Consider the following 14,564-nt stretch of genomic DNA (forward strand, 5'->3'; position numbering starts at 1 on the left):
ATCAAGGTATTCAGAGACCACAATACTGCATCTACACCATTCTTAGAGGGATAATGTGTTTTGAACATAATTTTTCCTTCCCACTCATTCTCCTCATGTTATGTGCTCAAGAATTGGTTTGGGGTTCATATTGTGACCTGCATTCATAATTTGACCTGTAATTGGCATATAGGATTTATCAGACCCTTAATTGATCATTTCTAGTATTCTCCAGCCAGCAGTAGCCAATAACTGCTGTTTTAGAGGAAGGTGAAAAATATAACGCACATACCCAGTTACACAATGCTGTACACGCAGGCAGTGGAGAGAAAATTCCTTTCTGATCCTTGTGGCCATTAGCTTACACCTCAACCCTTACCAATGTACAACAAGACATTTAAATGCGTGACATATGACCTAAGCGTGGAACACCTGGAGTAACGATCAAACTTCTTTTTAACTTATTCTCACTGTGTGGATCAAATGAACAGATCTGCACTCTCTTACAGGAGAGGAGGTTAAGGAGAGGTTCCCTACTCAAGGATTTGCAGAGATGTTCCCTGCCCAGGCTTCTCATAAGACAGGAGGGGAGATCCCTGACCAGGCTGCCCCCAAATTCAGTAAATGCAGGCCAGACTTACCTTAGCTGGACTGCGTTGGTACTGTCATGCTACCACCACCCGACCAAAGACGCAGAAGGTCCTCAGCTCTCCTCCTCCAGCAGCTGTAGCCCCCGCCCCTTCTCCTCGCTACACTTCCCCTCCAAAAGGGGAGAGGGGTCTCGGAAGGATCGATGGTTAGGGGAAAGGGAAGGGAGAAAAATGGGGCCCCCATTACAGTTTTCACAGGAAGGGAGAGAGAAGTTGAGCCTCCTAACCCGATGAAGAACACAGCAGCCTAGGGCCTCTTCTTCTTCCTCTGTCTGTGAAAACCATATAGGCCCCAGCTGCTTCCCTTGCCCTGGGATCACAATGGGCTCCCGTCCTCAGAGGCCATGCTCTACTGCTTTAAAAGGGAAGGGAAAGCAGAGAGAGAAGCAGGGGACCTAACTGCCAAGGATGGGTCACCTTCTCTTCCCAGCCCTGCTGGCTCCTGAAGTCTGTGGAGCATCACCTAAACTGGCAGTACAGCAGCATAGGAGGCCAAATGTGCAACAAAATGTGGATCTCAAGAACTCTGGTTGGCATGATATTTGATAACTCCTTTCTATTCAAAGCTAATAAAAGATATTTTTTATTGCTCAAAAAAAATTAGTCTGCTACAGTATTTGACTATAAGCCCCTGTTGAAGTGAATTCCCCAGGATGATTGCAGTACTCTGACTATTCTGTTCTTTTTTTAAACTCAGGATTATAACCTGACGCTTTAGGGCAGCGTTTCTCAACGACCAACCCACAGACCCGCGCTGGTCCCCGAGATCTCCCTGACACAGTTTAGGAAGGCAGAAAGCCAGTCCCTGGTATCAAAAAGGTTGAGAAACACTGCTTTAGGGCATAGTATTCATTGGTGATAGCTGACGTTTATCCTTAATCCTGCTCTACCACTGCTTCCACTACATTTCTTTCCAGTCAGCATTGAAAACAAGACTGCAAATGGCTTGCAGAGGTGCTTTGTCACAGAAGTTCTGTTTTTTGTACTAGATGTATCATCAAGATACTAAGCATTCATCTAATCATTAAAAGATACCATGGCACTTTTTGCAAATGTAATGGTGTTAATTCCAGCATTTTTGCCAAATTCTAATCTATGTATTTACATTCCGTCTCCCTAATTTCCCACATCATTTCAGATGGATAAAATAGTCCCTCCAATTCCAGTTCTGAAGTGTTGTGCAATGTTACTGTGCACTATTGAACTTCTGCATTCCACCTCAGAGGAAGCGGCATCAATTCCTGTATATAGTGCAGTGGTAGGCAACCTATGGCACATGTACCGAAGGCGGCACGCGAGCTGATTTTCAGTGGCACTCACACTGCCCGGGTCCTGGCTACCGGTTCGGGAGGCTCTGCATTTTAATTTAATTTTAAATGAAGCTTCTTAAACATTTTAAAAACCTTATTTACTTTACATACAACAATAGTTTAGTTATATATTATAGACTTACAGAAAGAGACCTTCTAAAAACGTTAAAATGTATGACTGGCACACGAAAGCTTAAATCAGAGTGAATAAATGAAGACTCGGCACACCACTTCTGAAAGGTTGCCAACCCCTGATATAGTGTATAATATACTGTAAGCAAGCAAGATGGAATTTTCAAGGCACCTAACCCCCACTGAAAGTAAATGAGACTTGTGTCCTAAATCAATTGTCTCTCTAATATCCTGGGGCCAACACGGCTATAACACTGCAAACCTACCAATTAGGTGCTTTTGAAAATTCCACCCACAGTCAGTAAATGACTTTTGTAACCCTTTTTGAAGCAGAGATACTAAATTACTATGCATAATAGAAACCTTAGCATTTGTCTCACTGATTCAGACACTGCACAATCTGCACATAACAGGTTCCCAGGGTCTTCAAAGACCCTGAAGTAGGACATTCATTTTCTAAATACACTTCTACTGCTATCATTTTCCAGTTTCCAAGAGTTCTAAACACTTCACAGGGAAAATATAAAACAATTTTTTATAAATACAAATCTATCCAAGTTTTACAGGAAAACAAAGACCATTTAATGCTTTAGTTCCTCATTTTCTAAAATCTTTGCGACTGGAGACTACAGTAGGAAGATTTTTGTTTAAAGGCATTACACTGTATTATGTATGTAGAAGTCTCTCCATTCCCTATCATTTTGTTCCTGTAAGTGTAGCTGTTTTGTTACAGGCCAATGAACACAGGTGAGTTTTGGCTGTGATTTGTTAACTCAGGGAACACAGCCTTGAAATCTTGATTAGCAATCACTTACCACACATGCCTCCTATCAGCCCAAAGCTATGTGGCAACAGAGAATTGAGATAAAGCAGCAAAGAGCAACACCACACAAAACTTGCCTCTTACCTCCCCCAATCTAAAAACACAAACTTATTTTTGGTATTACATTTTTCAAGTTTCAGCATGCTGATGTTTGTTAAGGAGGGTCTCAGCTTCAATCATTCCATTAGGTGAAAGCTGCCCACAGTGTTTTCAAGTGTAGAGAATGATGGGAAGGAAAATAGTTTTAGATTTCTCTGGTGACTTGCATTCATCCTTGTGAGGCAGGCAAGTATCTTCATTTTGCAGATGGAGAAAAGAATCACCAGAGGTCAAAGGACTTCCCTCAAGACTCAGAGCGAATCAGTGGCAGAGCTAGGAATAGAATCCACAACTCCTGATTTCTAGTCTCATGGCCTAACCACTAGATCCCACACTGCCAGTAAGAGCAAGGACAGGTTAACTTAAGTTTTTTGTTTTTCTAATGAAATTCTTTGACACTGCAATTTGAAACAGACTTTGAGGGGAAATGCTACGTCCTGGCAAATGGAATGCAATCACTGGTGATGTAACATCTGCAAAGGCTATTTTATCTAAACTTCAGATCACAAGAGACTTAACATTCAACTACAGTCAAAATGACAAGAGAGAGATAGTTTGAAGACAGTGCTATATAAATTCAGCCCTCCTCCCAAGCATTAACTGTTTGAAAAGCAGTCTGCAGACTGGCAAATGAGACACCCAGTAATGAAAGGAACTCATCATATAGATGGAGACATGTGTCATTATCCTTGGCTCACATTCAGGAACAAAGACATGTATGAGTAGCCAAAAAGTACTAGATACCTTCCAAACACATAGTAAGACATGGTCCCTGCCCTAAAGAGGTTACCATCTAAAAGAGTTTTGTCTAAGGTTATTATCTTTAAACATTTAGCAGCCTGTTACACAACAAGATCCTAGGTTTTGCCAGATCAGCTCAGATCCGAAATCCATCTAATTCAGTATCTTGTCTCTGACAGTGACTGGTACCGGATACTTCTGAAGAAGGTGAAAGAATCCTGCAGTAGCACACTTGGTATATTCTGCCCACAGTCTCAATCTGATCTATGAGATTAGACCTCTTGGAACACTGGGTGGTTCCAGACAACTGGAACAAAGCTAATGTTGTGCCAGTACTACTGGAACAACTTACTAGGGGTTGTGGTGGATTCTCCATCACTGGCAATTTTCAACATCAAGACTGGATGTTTTTTCTAAGAGAAATGTTGTAGTTCAAACAGGGAAGTCCTGTGACTAGGGTCCTAACAAATTCATGGCTGTGAAAAACACATCAAGGACCATGAAATCTGGTCTCCCACCGTGAGATCTGGTATTTTGTGTGTTTTTACCCTATACTATACTGATTTCACATGGGAGACCAGAGTTCTCAAATTGGTGTCCTGACCAAAAAGGGAGTTACAGGGGGGTCACAAGGTTATTTTAAGGGGGATCATGGAATTGCTACCCTTACTTCTGTGCTGCTGCCTTCAGAGCTGGGTGACCAGAGAGTGGCGGCTGCTGACTGAGGGCCCAGCTCTGCAGGCAGCAGTGCAGAAGTAAAGGTGGCAATACCATACCAGAGCTGGGCTCCCAGCCAGCAGCCACTGCTCTCCCGTTGCTCAGCTCTGAAGGCAGCACCGCCACCAGCAGCAGCGCAGAAGTAAGGGTAGCAGTACCGCAACCCCAGTACAATAACCTTCTGACCCCCACACAACTCCTTTTTGGGTCAGGACCCCTACAATTACAACACCGTGAAATTTCAGATTTAAATAGCTCAAATCATGAAATTTACTATTTTTAAAATTCGAAGACCGTGAAATTGACCAAAATTGATCATGAATTTGGTAGGGCCCTGCCTATGACCCATGACATACAGGAGTTCAGACTAGATGATCACAATGGTCCTTTCTGGCCTTCTAATCTATTAATCTTAGAGAATGGATTAAGCCCTGAAACATGAGGTTTAATATTCCTTCCAAAATTTGTTAGTATTAATCATAAGCACTGGATATTCATGATAAAATAAAATAAAAAAAATTAATGGAGATATCCCATCTCCTAGAACTGGAAGGGACCTTGAAAGGTATTGAGTCCAGCCCCCCGCCTTCACTAGCAGGACCAAGTACTGATTTTGCCCCAGATCCCTAAGTGGCCCCCTCAAGGATTGAACTCACAACCCTGGGTTTAACAAGCCAATGCTCAAACCACTGAGCTATCCCTATCCCTCATATGATAACCATATAAGTGTCCAATCCCTTTTTGAAGCTTGTTAAATTCTTGGCATCATCTTCTTGTGACAATCTTCACAGTCTAATTATGCATTATGTGAAAAATGTATTTTATTAGTTTTGCATTTTCCACATTCTAATTTCACAGAAGGTCTTGTGTTAAGAGACAGGGAGAAGTTTTTGAGGTACCTTCTTTATATCTTATTTGTCTCTGTCGCGGGGTAGGTACACCCCGTTCACAGGATAGCAGGTTGCGTGTGACAAGGGGTTATGGCTGAAGTGGCTAGAGTAGATACTACTGTTTTAGCCTATAAAGCAGGACAATGCAGCCTAGCAGCCGGAGTCCTTGGGGCTGCCCTTACTCTCAGGGCAGCGTGGCCTAATGGCCAGAGTCCTTGAGCAGTGCCCACACCTACGATAGGTGTGGGGCAGTGTACGGGGATCCGGGTCCACCATTCTCAACTGGGTCCCGACCCAGGGCCCTAAGAAACCGGTAGTCTATGGTTTGGCTCAGTTTCCTATTTTAACAGTTGCATTCCCTGGCTTGCTTCCTACCTTTGTTTCCTGCTCTGTCAGTTCTCCTAGGGGTGTCGGCCTTCTGGCCCACTCTCGTCCCCCAGGGTCAGCGGGGATTCCGCGGTCGACCCCACTGGCTTGGCCTCCATCGTCTGTAGAGCCAGCAACTCCCTGGCAGGAGCCCTCAGCATATATCCGCTCTTCTCCTCAGCCAGCACAAACTGAGCTGGGCCACTCCCTTTTATATCTTGTCTCCAGGCTGAGCATGCCCGTCAGGGGTTAGGGGGCATGGCCTCTTCATCTCACAGCATGCGGTTAACCCGAGTAGGATCAGTGCAGGGGAGGTACACCCAGTCACAGTCTCCTTTCTAAAATAAACAATCCCAGTCTTCTCAATCTCTCTTCACACCAGTTTTCTATATCCTTGATTATTCTTGTCACCATTCTCTGAACCCTACCTAATTCTGTGAGAGAGAGTACCTGACGCAACCTTCCAGATGAGATATCATTGATTAATAAAGACATTATAACGTTCTTCATACCATTCCTTATTCATCTTAACATCTTGTTTGCTTTCTTGACTACAGCTGCATATTGAGCAGAGTTTTCATTGAGCTGTCTGCAATGACTCCCAGGTCCCTTTCGTGCATTGATACCGTTAATGTAGAACTCTGAGGGGTATGAATAGTTAAATGTATTCCTCCAAAGTTCATTACTCTGCACTTATGAACACTGAACTTCACTTGCCATCCTGTTACCTATTCACCTAGCTCGCTTAGATCTCTCCAAGTACACCACAGTCCTGTCTGGATTCAACGAGCCTGAACGGATCTCTCTCATTTGCACCTTTTGCTAACTTACTACTCATCCTTTCCAGATCAATAACAAACATAATTAGACAACACTGGACCTAGTATGAAACCATGATACACCCCACTATTAAACTTTTACCATGATTAAATTTGATTATTTAATCCTACTCTGTTTTCTGCCTAATATACTTTAAACAGGAAAAGGATAATAATCTTACATTTACTATATGTAATGCCTTGTACCAAAATGTTTCTGAGTAAATTGAAATATGAACTATTACATATACAAGAAATATCACAACTACCACTGAAACACAGCTACCACTCACATTAAATGTGACCCTGGTTTAATAATGCCAAGCTATAGTATACCACAGGCAACCCAGGAACCAAGCCCTGCAACAAACCCCGGTGCCAACTCTGTCCACATATCTATTCAAGGGACACCATCATAGGACCTAACCACATCAGCCACACCATCAGGGGCTCGTTCACCTGCACATCTACCAATGTGATATATGCCATCATGTGCCAGCAATGCCCCTCTGCCATGTACATTGGACAAACTGGACAGTCTCTACGCAAAAGAATTAATGGACACAAATCAGACATCAGGAATCATAACATTCAAAAATCAGTAGGAGAACACTTCAGTCTCTCTGGTCACTCAATAATAGACCTAAAAGTGGCAATTCTTCAACAAAAAAACGCTTCAAAAACAGACTCCAACGTGAAGCCGCAGAACTGGAATTAATTTGCAAACTGGACACCATCAGATGAGGCATAAACAAAGACTGGGAGTGGTTAGGTCATTACAAAATTTAAACCTAATGTCCCCAGTACTAATTTCCCCCCTACTGTTACTCACACCTTATTGTCAACTGTCTGAAATGGGCCATTCTCATTACCGCTTCAAAAGTTATTTTTCCTTCCTTGGTATCCTGCTGTTAATTGAATTGTCTCGTTAGACTGACCTCACACTTGGTAAGGCAACTCCCACCCTTTCATGTATTTATACCTGCTCCTGTATTTTCCACTCAATGCATCTGATGAAGTGGGTTCTAACCCACGAAAGCTTATGCCCAAATAAATTTGTTAGTCTGTAAGGTGCCACAAGGACTCCTCCTTGTTTTTTTCAGATACCATTGTTACAAACAGTATAAGGGATTAGAGATGGATGTTTAGGAAGAGAAGAATTTTGAGAAGAATAAAATTTGGGAGAATTATTTTAGGTAGGCAGGCCAGATAAATATCCTTTGATGGAATTTGGCCAGAATAATACATATATCCAGCAGCACTATACGGAGCCATTGGTTCAGAAGAGACTCAGAGGGAAGAATAAAAAGAACGAAGAGTACTTGTGGCACTTTAGAATCTAACATTTATTCGGGCATAAGCTTTCGGGGGCTAGAACCTACTTCATCAGATGCAGGGAAGAATGCCACCTGCTGGATGATGCTGAGATTCAAGCCCTGACCTGGCCTGACCCTGCTTGGCTTGTGAGGTCTGACAGGATCAAAGAACAAGGCGCTATGGCTGACAGCCAGTTAGCTATAACCAGCCTCGCTAGAATCCAGCCTTATAAGAATTTTCTGGGTTGTATTTTTAAATACGTGTTTTGTTTTTTTTTACTGTAGTGGATTCTCAGAAAGATAATTATGAGTTCAAGTTAAAAGCAGCCCCAATTACTCCAAAACAAACAAACAAAAAGAAACCCACCAAGGACTTACCAGGATACATTTTACATTTTCAAACCAGATTTTACATTTGTTGTATAGAAATAAATTTTCTCCACTGACATCTTAGCTGAGGAGTAAATCACGTAATACTATGTATGATTCTGAGTTCACAGCCATGTATAAAACAAGAGTTTTAATTGATGGGAAAACATGCTATGCACAGGTGGACAGCCAGTTCAATTATGGTGCAACTATCACAGGACATGGAGTCCTTTCTCCAACTTGCAGAGTTACTTAGAGATTCCCATTTTGAGCAAGTACAGAATGTACTTTGATCCCCCGTCTCCTGCCAAAGCTGCAGAAATCAGTGAGCCAAAACCAATAGTCTCAAAAGATATTGGGGCAGAGGTGTAATATGGCCTCCGGTTATATACAGCAGATTTCATTCCGAAGGATCTCAAGGCACTTTTAAAGATACAGGAATAACTTCACTCACTGAATAAAAGTGAGTAGGCCAACAAAGGTCTTCTGGAGTCTAAGGCTATGTCAACTCTAGCATTTTTGTCAGGATAACTTATGTTGCTCATGGGGTGTGACAAAACACCCCCAAGTGACATAAGTTACACCAACAGCAGGGCCGGTGGGGACAGCGCTAGTCAGCAGGAGCCGCTCTCCCACCGATATAGCTACCGCCGCTCATTGGGGCTGGCTTAATTATGTCAACGGGAGAGCTCTCTCCCGTCAACATAGAGCGGCTACACAGGAAACGTTACAGAGGCGAAGCTGCATCAGTACAGCTGTGCCACTGTAAGGTCTCTAGTGTACCTGTGGCCTAAAAAGAAGGACCTGTACCCTCACCACACCCATCGGTGGATTATGGAGCTTTTACCTTGCTCTGATGTTTCAGGCACAGGCCTCTACCTGAGGCAGGATACCAGCTCGAACCCCAGGTGCTAAATGCAGCCTCATCTCAGGTGAAATGTGGCAGCTGTTTAACAGTGTACACCCATGTTATACAAAAATTTAGAACGGGGGAGGGATAGCTCAGTGGCTTGAGCATTGGTTTGCTAAACCCAGGGTTGTGAGTTCAGTCCTTAAGGGGGCCACCTAGGGATCTGGGGCAAAATCAGTACTTGGTCCTGCTAGTGAAGGCAGGGGGCTGGACTTGATGACCTTTCAAGGTCCCTTCCAGTTCTAGGAGACAGGTATATCTCCATATATTATTAAAAAAAAATAGAAATGTCATACTATGATAATGCTTGACATAGCTTCAACTGCAGAGCTGTTTTGCACTTAAAGCAGGGATTTAGCCTCCTTCTTATGTATAAAGACTAAAGAGTATTATCCCCAAAATTAGAACATTGATTTTGAACTTGGCGCGAGACATTTTACAAGTAAAACCATTACACTGAGAAGACTTGTAAAATGTGTCCTTTAAGCTCTGTCAGACTGTTTTGTCCCAAATGATCTTAAGAGTGGAACACCACAGGCTCTTCAAACTTTTCATATTAGTTATACCTCATTGAACTCTGTGCATAAGCTACATTTGACAGAATGTAGTTGTAATTTAGGTAAGAAATCCATACATACTAGGCATGGAAATGTACAGAAAAAGCTTTCAAACTACTTTTATTCTACCCTATAGTGACATGATACAACACCACAGAATTATGATTAATGCATTTTAGAGTTTATGGTTCCAGATTTGATAAAGCGGATTTTTTTGAAATATTTATTTTTCACTCCCCTATCTCCACCCCCCCCCCCATTTATAGTGTCACTACAGAGCACAGTTAAAGAATCCAAACCTCCTTAACTGTTTGATTTTCTTTTCAGTTTAACCTTAACTCTAAATTTCTTGATTTGTAGTGGTTGTTTTTTGGATAACTACAATATTTTAAACCCATAATTTACTAATACATACTCTCAAAATTAATTCCAGTTTCCTGGATACAGTTGAAATTGCAAAGAATGCTCAAGGAGGCAGAGAGTGGTTAAGCAAATTGAAGTCCAGATGGTATAGAGCAATAAAATAAGAGTTACTATAGGAAATTTTTTGGTAAAGACTACAAGCATCCTGGACTATTTTTAATCTGAAAATCAGAATCATCTGCAACAGAGCACGCTCTTGGGAACATTTGTTCAGTACAAGCTCAACACTAAGAGCTCAACGTACAGTACTGAATTACACAACACATTCCCTGCAATAATAAATACCTCAACGTTCTTTAGGTCTTCCAGTGCAAGTACTGCCCCATCCTAGCTTTAGCAATGTTATTTATAAGATCTGAAGGAATCACAAATATAAAGTGGCATGGATGCAGGTGTACATGAATAAAATTTTGTTATAAGCTTATTTTCAAGATTTCACATTTCTGACGACAATTCATCGTAGGCTGTGAAATAACTCTAGGTGTTTGAGATGCAGAGGTAACCTAAGATCTAAAATAAGCAATGTAGCAAATTTTATATATATGAACTAAAACTATACAAAGGAAACTTACAAAATATCTTCTTGCCTCTATCTGGTCTCCACAGGAAATACACACTACCAAGAACAGTGTACCTTCACCCATGAAATACATAAACTTTTTAAAGCAGCCCATTCACTCTCGCGCTGTCTTCCTCCCCCTATCCCCACTTCTCATATCCACCAAGGTCTATTTTGCTGTGGTATTGATTTAAAAGATTAGATGTACAAATTGCATACACAAGTAGTGTGCCACAAGTACTCTTGTTCTTTTTGCGGCTACAGACTAACACAGCTGCTACTCTGAAACTTGCTTGTATTCCCAGTGCCATGTCACCCTCACCAATTCCTTCTTGTTTGACACACATCGTGAGGCAGGGACTAACAGATATCTTCTACTCACTTTACAGCAGCTACTACATCTTTGTTTGTATATAAGGGAACACAGAGGTCCACAGTTTTCTAGAAATAATTCCTCCCCCTCAATGGCACACTGCCGTTCTCACAAAGTTGAAAAATGTATTTACATTATTTTTTTTAATTTAATATCAGGGTTGGAAGGGACCTTAGGAGATCATCTAGTCCAACCCCCTGCTCAAAGCAGGGCCAATCCCCAGACAGATTTTTAGCCCAGTTCCCTAAATGGCCCCCTCAAGGATTGAACTCACAACCCTGAGTTTAGCAGGCCAATGCTCAAACCACTGAGCTATCCCTCCCCCAAAGGAAGTGGTAGAAGCCCCATCGCTTGGGTCAGTAAAACCAAACCAAATACACTGTCGAGAATACACAATAGGGTACAATTTTGCACTAGCCCCCACAGGAAAGGACACAAAGATTTAACAGATCGACAATTTCCATGGTCACAGATAGGCTGCATTTGAAAATATTTAAAAGATTCAAGATAGTCAGCACTCCAAAACAGCAGCCTTCATGCCACTCAGCAAAACAAGATTTTCAATCACCTTGGTAAATATATACCATCAGGAGAAGATCATACATTTTGTGGTCAATTCTCCATCAGTTGGTCAAGACTGGGTGTCCTGAACAATATGTTTTGAGCTGGACACATATCTGGGTGACAGTCCATGATCTGAGTTACACGGGAGGTCAGAATACAGGATCATAATTATCTCTTCTGGATTTAAACCTAATAATCTGTTGAATTATTGGGGGTTGGCTGGTTATTTCTCTTTTACCCGGGTACATCATACACCCACCACATACAGTAAGAATGGCAGGGTAGGGCTGACATAGGGCAATGGGGTGAGGTACAAGAACATGAAAACATAGAGGCAAAAAGATTCAACTGAACATGGGAAGGGAAGCAGGGAGGGTTCAGATTCTTCTCCTGGGGAGCTCAGAATAAGGGGAGAAATCTGAACGGTGGGTAGGGCAGCGTAGTGAGGAAATTAACAGCACAGAAACGAAGGCGAGGGTACTAACCTGATTAGACCCCTTTCCCGGGTATGAAGGGGGTACACAGGCATGGGGGGAGGGGAGGGCAGCCTGCTGGGCCAGGCCCCTCCCCCAGCCCCAAAGAAACACCCCCTCTCCCCTCGACCCAGGGAGCTGCATCTCGAGCCCCCCCACTTCACACCCCTGAGAGATCAACGCCCCCTCCCAAGGCCTGTCCTCTGGGGCAGCCCCCCCGCCTATCCCTGCCCCCCCCCCGGCCTATCCCTGCCCCCCAAGCCTGCTGCCCCCCCCCTCCTATCCCTGCCCCCTCAGCCGCAGCCCCTCCTCCGCCAGCCCGGCCCCCCCGGCCCCTACCTGGGCGGGCTCCACGCTGGCCGGCAGCCCCTCGGGCAGGGCCTGGAAGAGCAGCAGGGCCATGGCGCCGAGGAGCCTCCTCTCCATCCCCCCCACCCCCCGCTCCCCGCCTACCTAACCCTACGGCGGCCCGGCCCGGGACGGGACAGGACGGGAGCAGAGGGGCGCCCCGGCTGCCGCCCCGCCCACCTCGCCTCCCATTGGGCCGCCCCACGCCCCGCTCTGCCTGTCATTGGCTCATGCCGCTTCCGCTCGTGACTGGGGCTGGGCTAATCCCGTGAGCCGCCATCTTGAGTGCGGCCCGGGGAGAACTTTTTCCGGTTTGGCTGCCATGGTGGGTGTGGCGGAAGCACATGGAAGGGGGAAGTCGGCGCCTGACATTTAAAGGGCCGGCGGTGGGAGGGAGGTGGATGATAGCTCAGGGCCAGCCTGTGCCTGCGAGAGAGAGAGAGAGACACACACACACACACACACACACACACACACACACACACACACACACACACACACACACACACACACACACACACACACACACACACACACACACACACACCACCACCACCACCACCACCACCACCACCACCACCACCCCCCCCATGTCCCTGTCACGGCCCTTCCCTTCCTCCCCCAGCTTGTCCCCATCACCCTGACCTGTCACCCCCTCTCCCCCCGATTGTGTCCTCATCACCCCCAGCTCCCTGCCTGTGTCCCTGTCACAGCTCTCCCTTCCCTCCCTCCCTCCCCAACTGTGTCCCCATCACCCCCAACTGTTACACCCTGACCCTCCCCCAACCACGTCCCCATCACACCCTGACCCTCCCCGTTGAGCACGTCCCTGTCATGCCCCAACCCTCCCTCCTGATCATGTTCCTATCACTCCCAGACCCTCCCTCCTGACCTTGTCCCCATCACCCCCAACTGTGTCCCTGTCACAGCTTTCCCCTCCCTCCCCGACTGTGTCCCCCCATGACCCTCAACTGTGACCCTGTTACACCCTGACCCTCCCCCGACCACATCCCTGTCATGCCCCAACCCTCCTTCCCCTGACCCTGTCACACCCTGGCCCTCCCTCCTCTGTTACCATGTCCCCATCACCCCCAACTGTATTCCCTGTCTGAAACGACTTCATCCTCCTCCCCACCCAGTATGATTGGTACTATCATCACCTGCCTTGGTGGAGAACTGAACTAGACAACCTGACAGGTCTGGTCTGGTCTCTGGCCTCATCTATGACGGTCAAGACAGACCCAGGAAGATGCCTGATGCCCAAACAGCTCCAGTGCAGGTGCCCCTGCTGCTACCACCCCAGAGAAGGACAAGGGAGGGTCATGGTGGGGGAACAGGTGGGAAAGCTTCACAGTGCATGGGCCGTAAGAGGCTCCATGTGGGGTGAGCCTAGGACCCCAAATTGCCTTAATCCTTTCCTGTCCAGAGCACATTCTGCTTGTGCCCACTAAAGCGGTTGAGGACCCGCAAGCCTGAGAATCCCACCCCAGCAGTCCCCCTCCTGATCAGGGGCAGGGGCAGTAGCGTAGCTAGCGGGGTGCAGGGGAAGCAGCTGCTTCCCCCACCTTTCCAAAAGCGGCCGGAGGAGTGAGGGGGGCGCAGGCTGGCAGCCCGCAGCATGGCTGGCAGCCATGGGGGGGTGGCGGGCACGGCCGGAGGAGTGGGGGGGGGCGCAGGCTGGTGGCCCGCAGCACGGCCAGCAGCTGCGGCCAGAGGAGCGAGGCGGGTCGCAGGCTGGTGGCCCGCAGCACGGCCTGCAGCACGGCCGGCAGCCATGGGGGGGCGGCAGGCGTGGCCGGAGGAGGGGGGGGCACAGGGGGTGGCACGGCAGGGCTGGAGAAGCCATGGGGGGGAGGGGCAGTGTGACCGGAGGAGGAGCCAAGGGGGGGGTGCGGAGCGGCCAGAGGAAGAGCCAAGTGGGGCGTGGCCAGAGGAGGAGCCAAGGTGGGGGCGCCTTTTTTACGTTTGCTCCCCCTCCTCTTAGAAGCTGGCTACGCCACTGGGCAGGGGAGGGAGAGAAAGTGGGTGTGGGAAGGGGATCAGCAGGACAGGCAAGTGGACACATTCCCACTGTTAAGGTGTAAGGTTGCTCCCGCTGTGTTAGCTCTGCCATGTTGCACATGCTGCATCTTCAGTGCCCAAGATTA

The 14,564-nt window shown here is 46.1% G+C and overlaps 1 protein-coding gene across 4 annotated transcripts in view; it reads right to left on the bottom strand.

Moving 5' to 3' along the window:
• WBP1L (WW domain binding protein 1 like) overlaps window positions 1–12,612 on the bottom strand; it is a 76,677-nt gene extending 64,065 nt beyond the window's left edge. Inside the window, exon 1 of one of the 4 annotated variants that reach the window (XM_008179776.4) lies at window positions 12,409–12,612. In XM_008179776.4, the coding sequence (XP_008177998.2) occupies window positions 12,409–12,495 (87 nt within the window). In that variant the 5' untranslated portion in view covers window positions 12,496–12,612. Of the gene's footprint in view, window positions 1–5,716; window positions 6,046–11,041; window positions 11,164–12,081; window positions 12,281–12,408 lie in introns of those variants that run through there. The other 3 variants (XM_065552626.1, XM_065552628.1, XM_065552627.1) reach the window with 3 other exon arrangements.
• Between the last annotated feature and the right edge of the window lie 1,952 nt (window positions 12,613–14,564).

The sequence above is a fragment of the Chrysemys picta genome, chromosome 7 (assembly GCF_011386835.1).
Source record: "Chrysemys picta bellii isolate R12L10 chromosome 7, ASM1138683v2, whole genome shotgun sequence".
NCBI lineage: Eukaryota > Metazoa > Chordata > Testudines > Emydidae > Chrysemys > Chrysemys picta.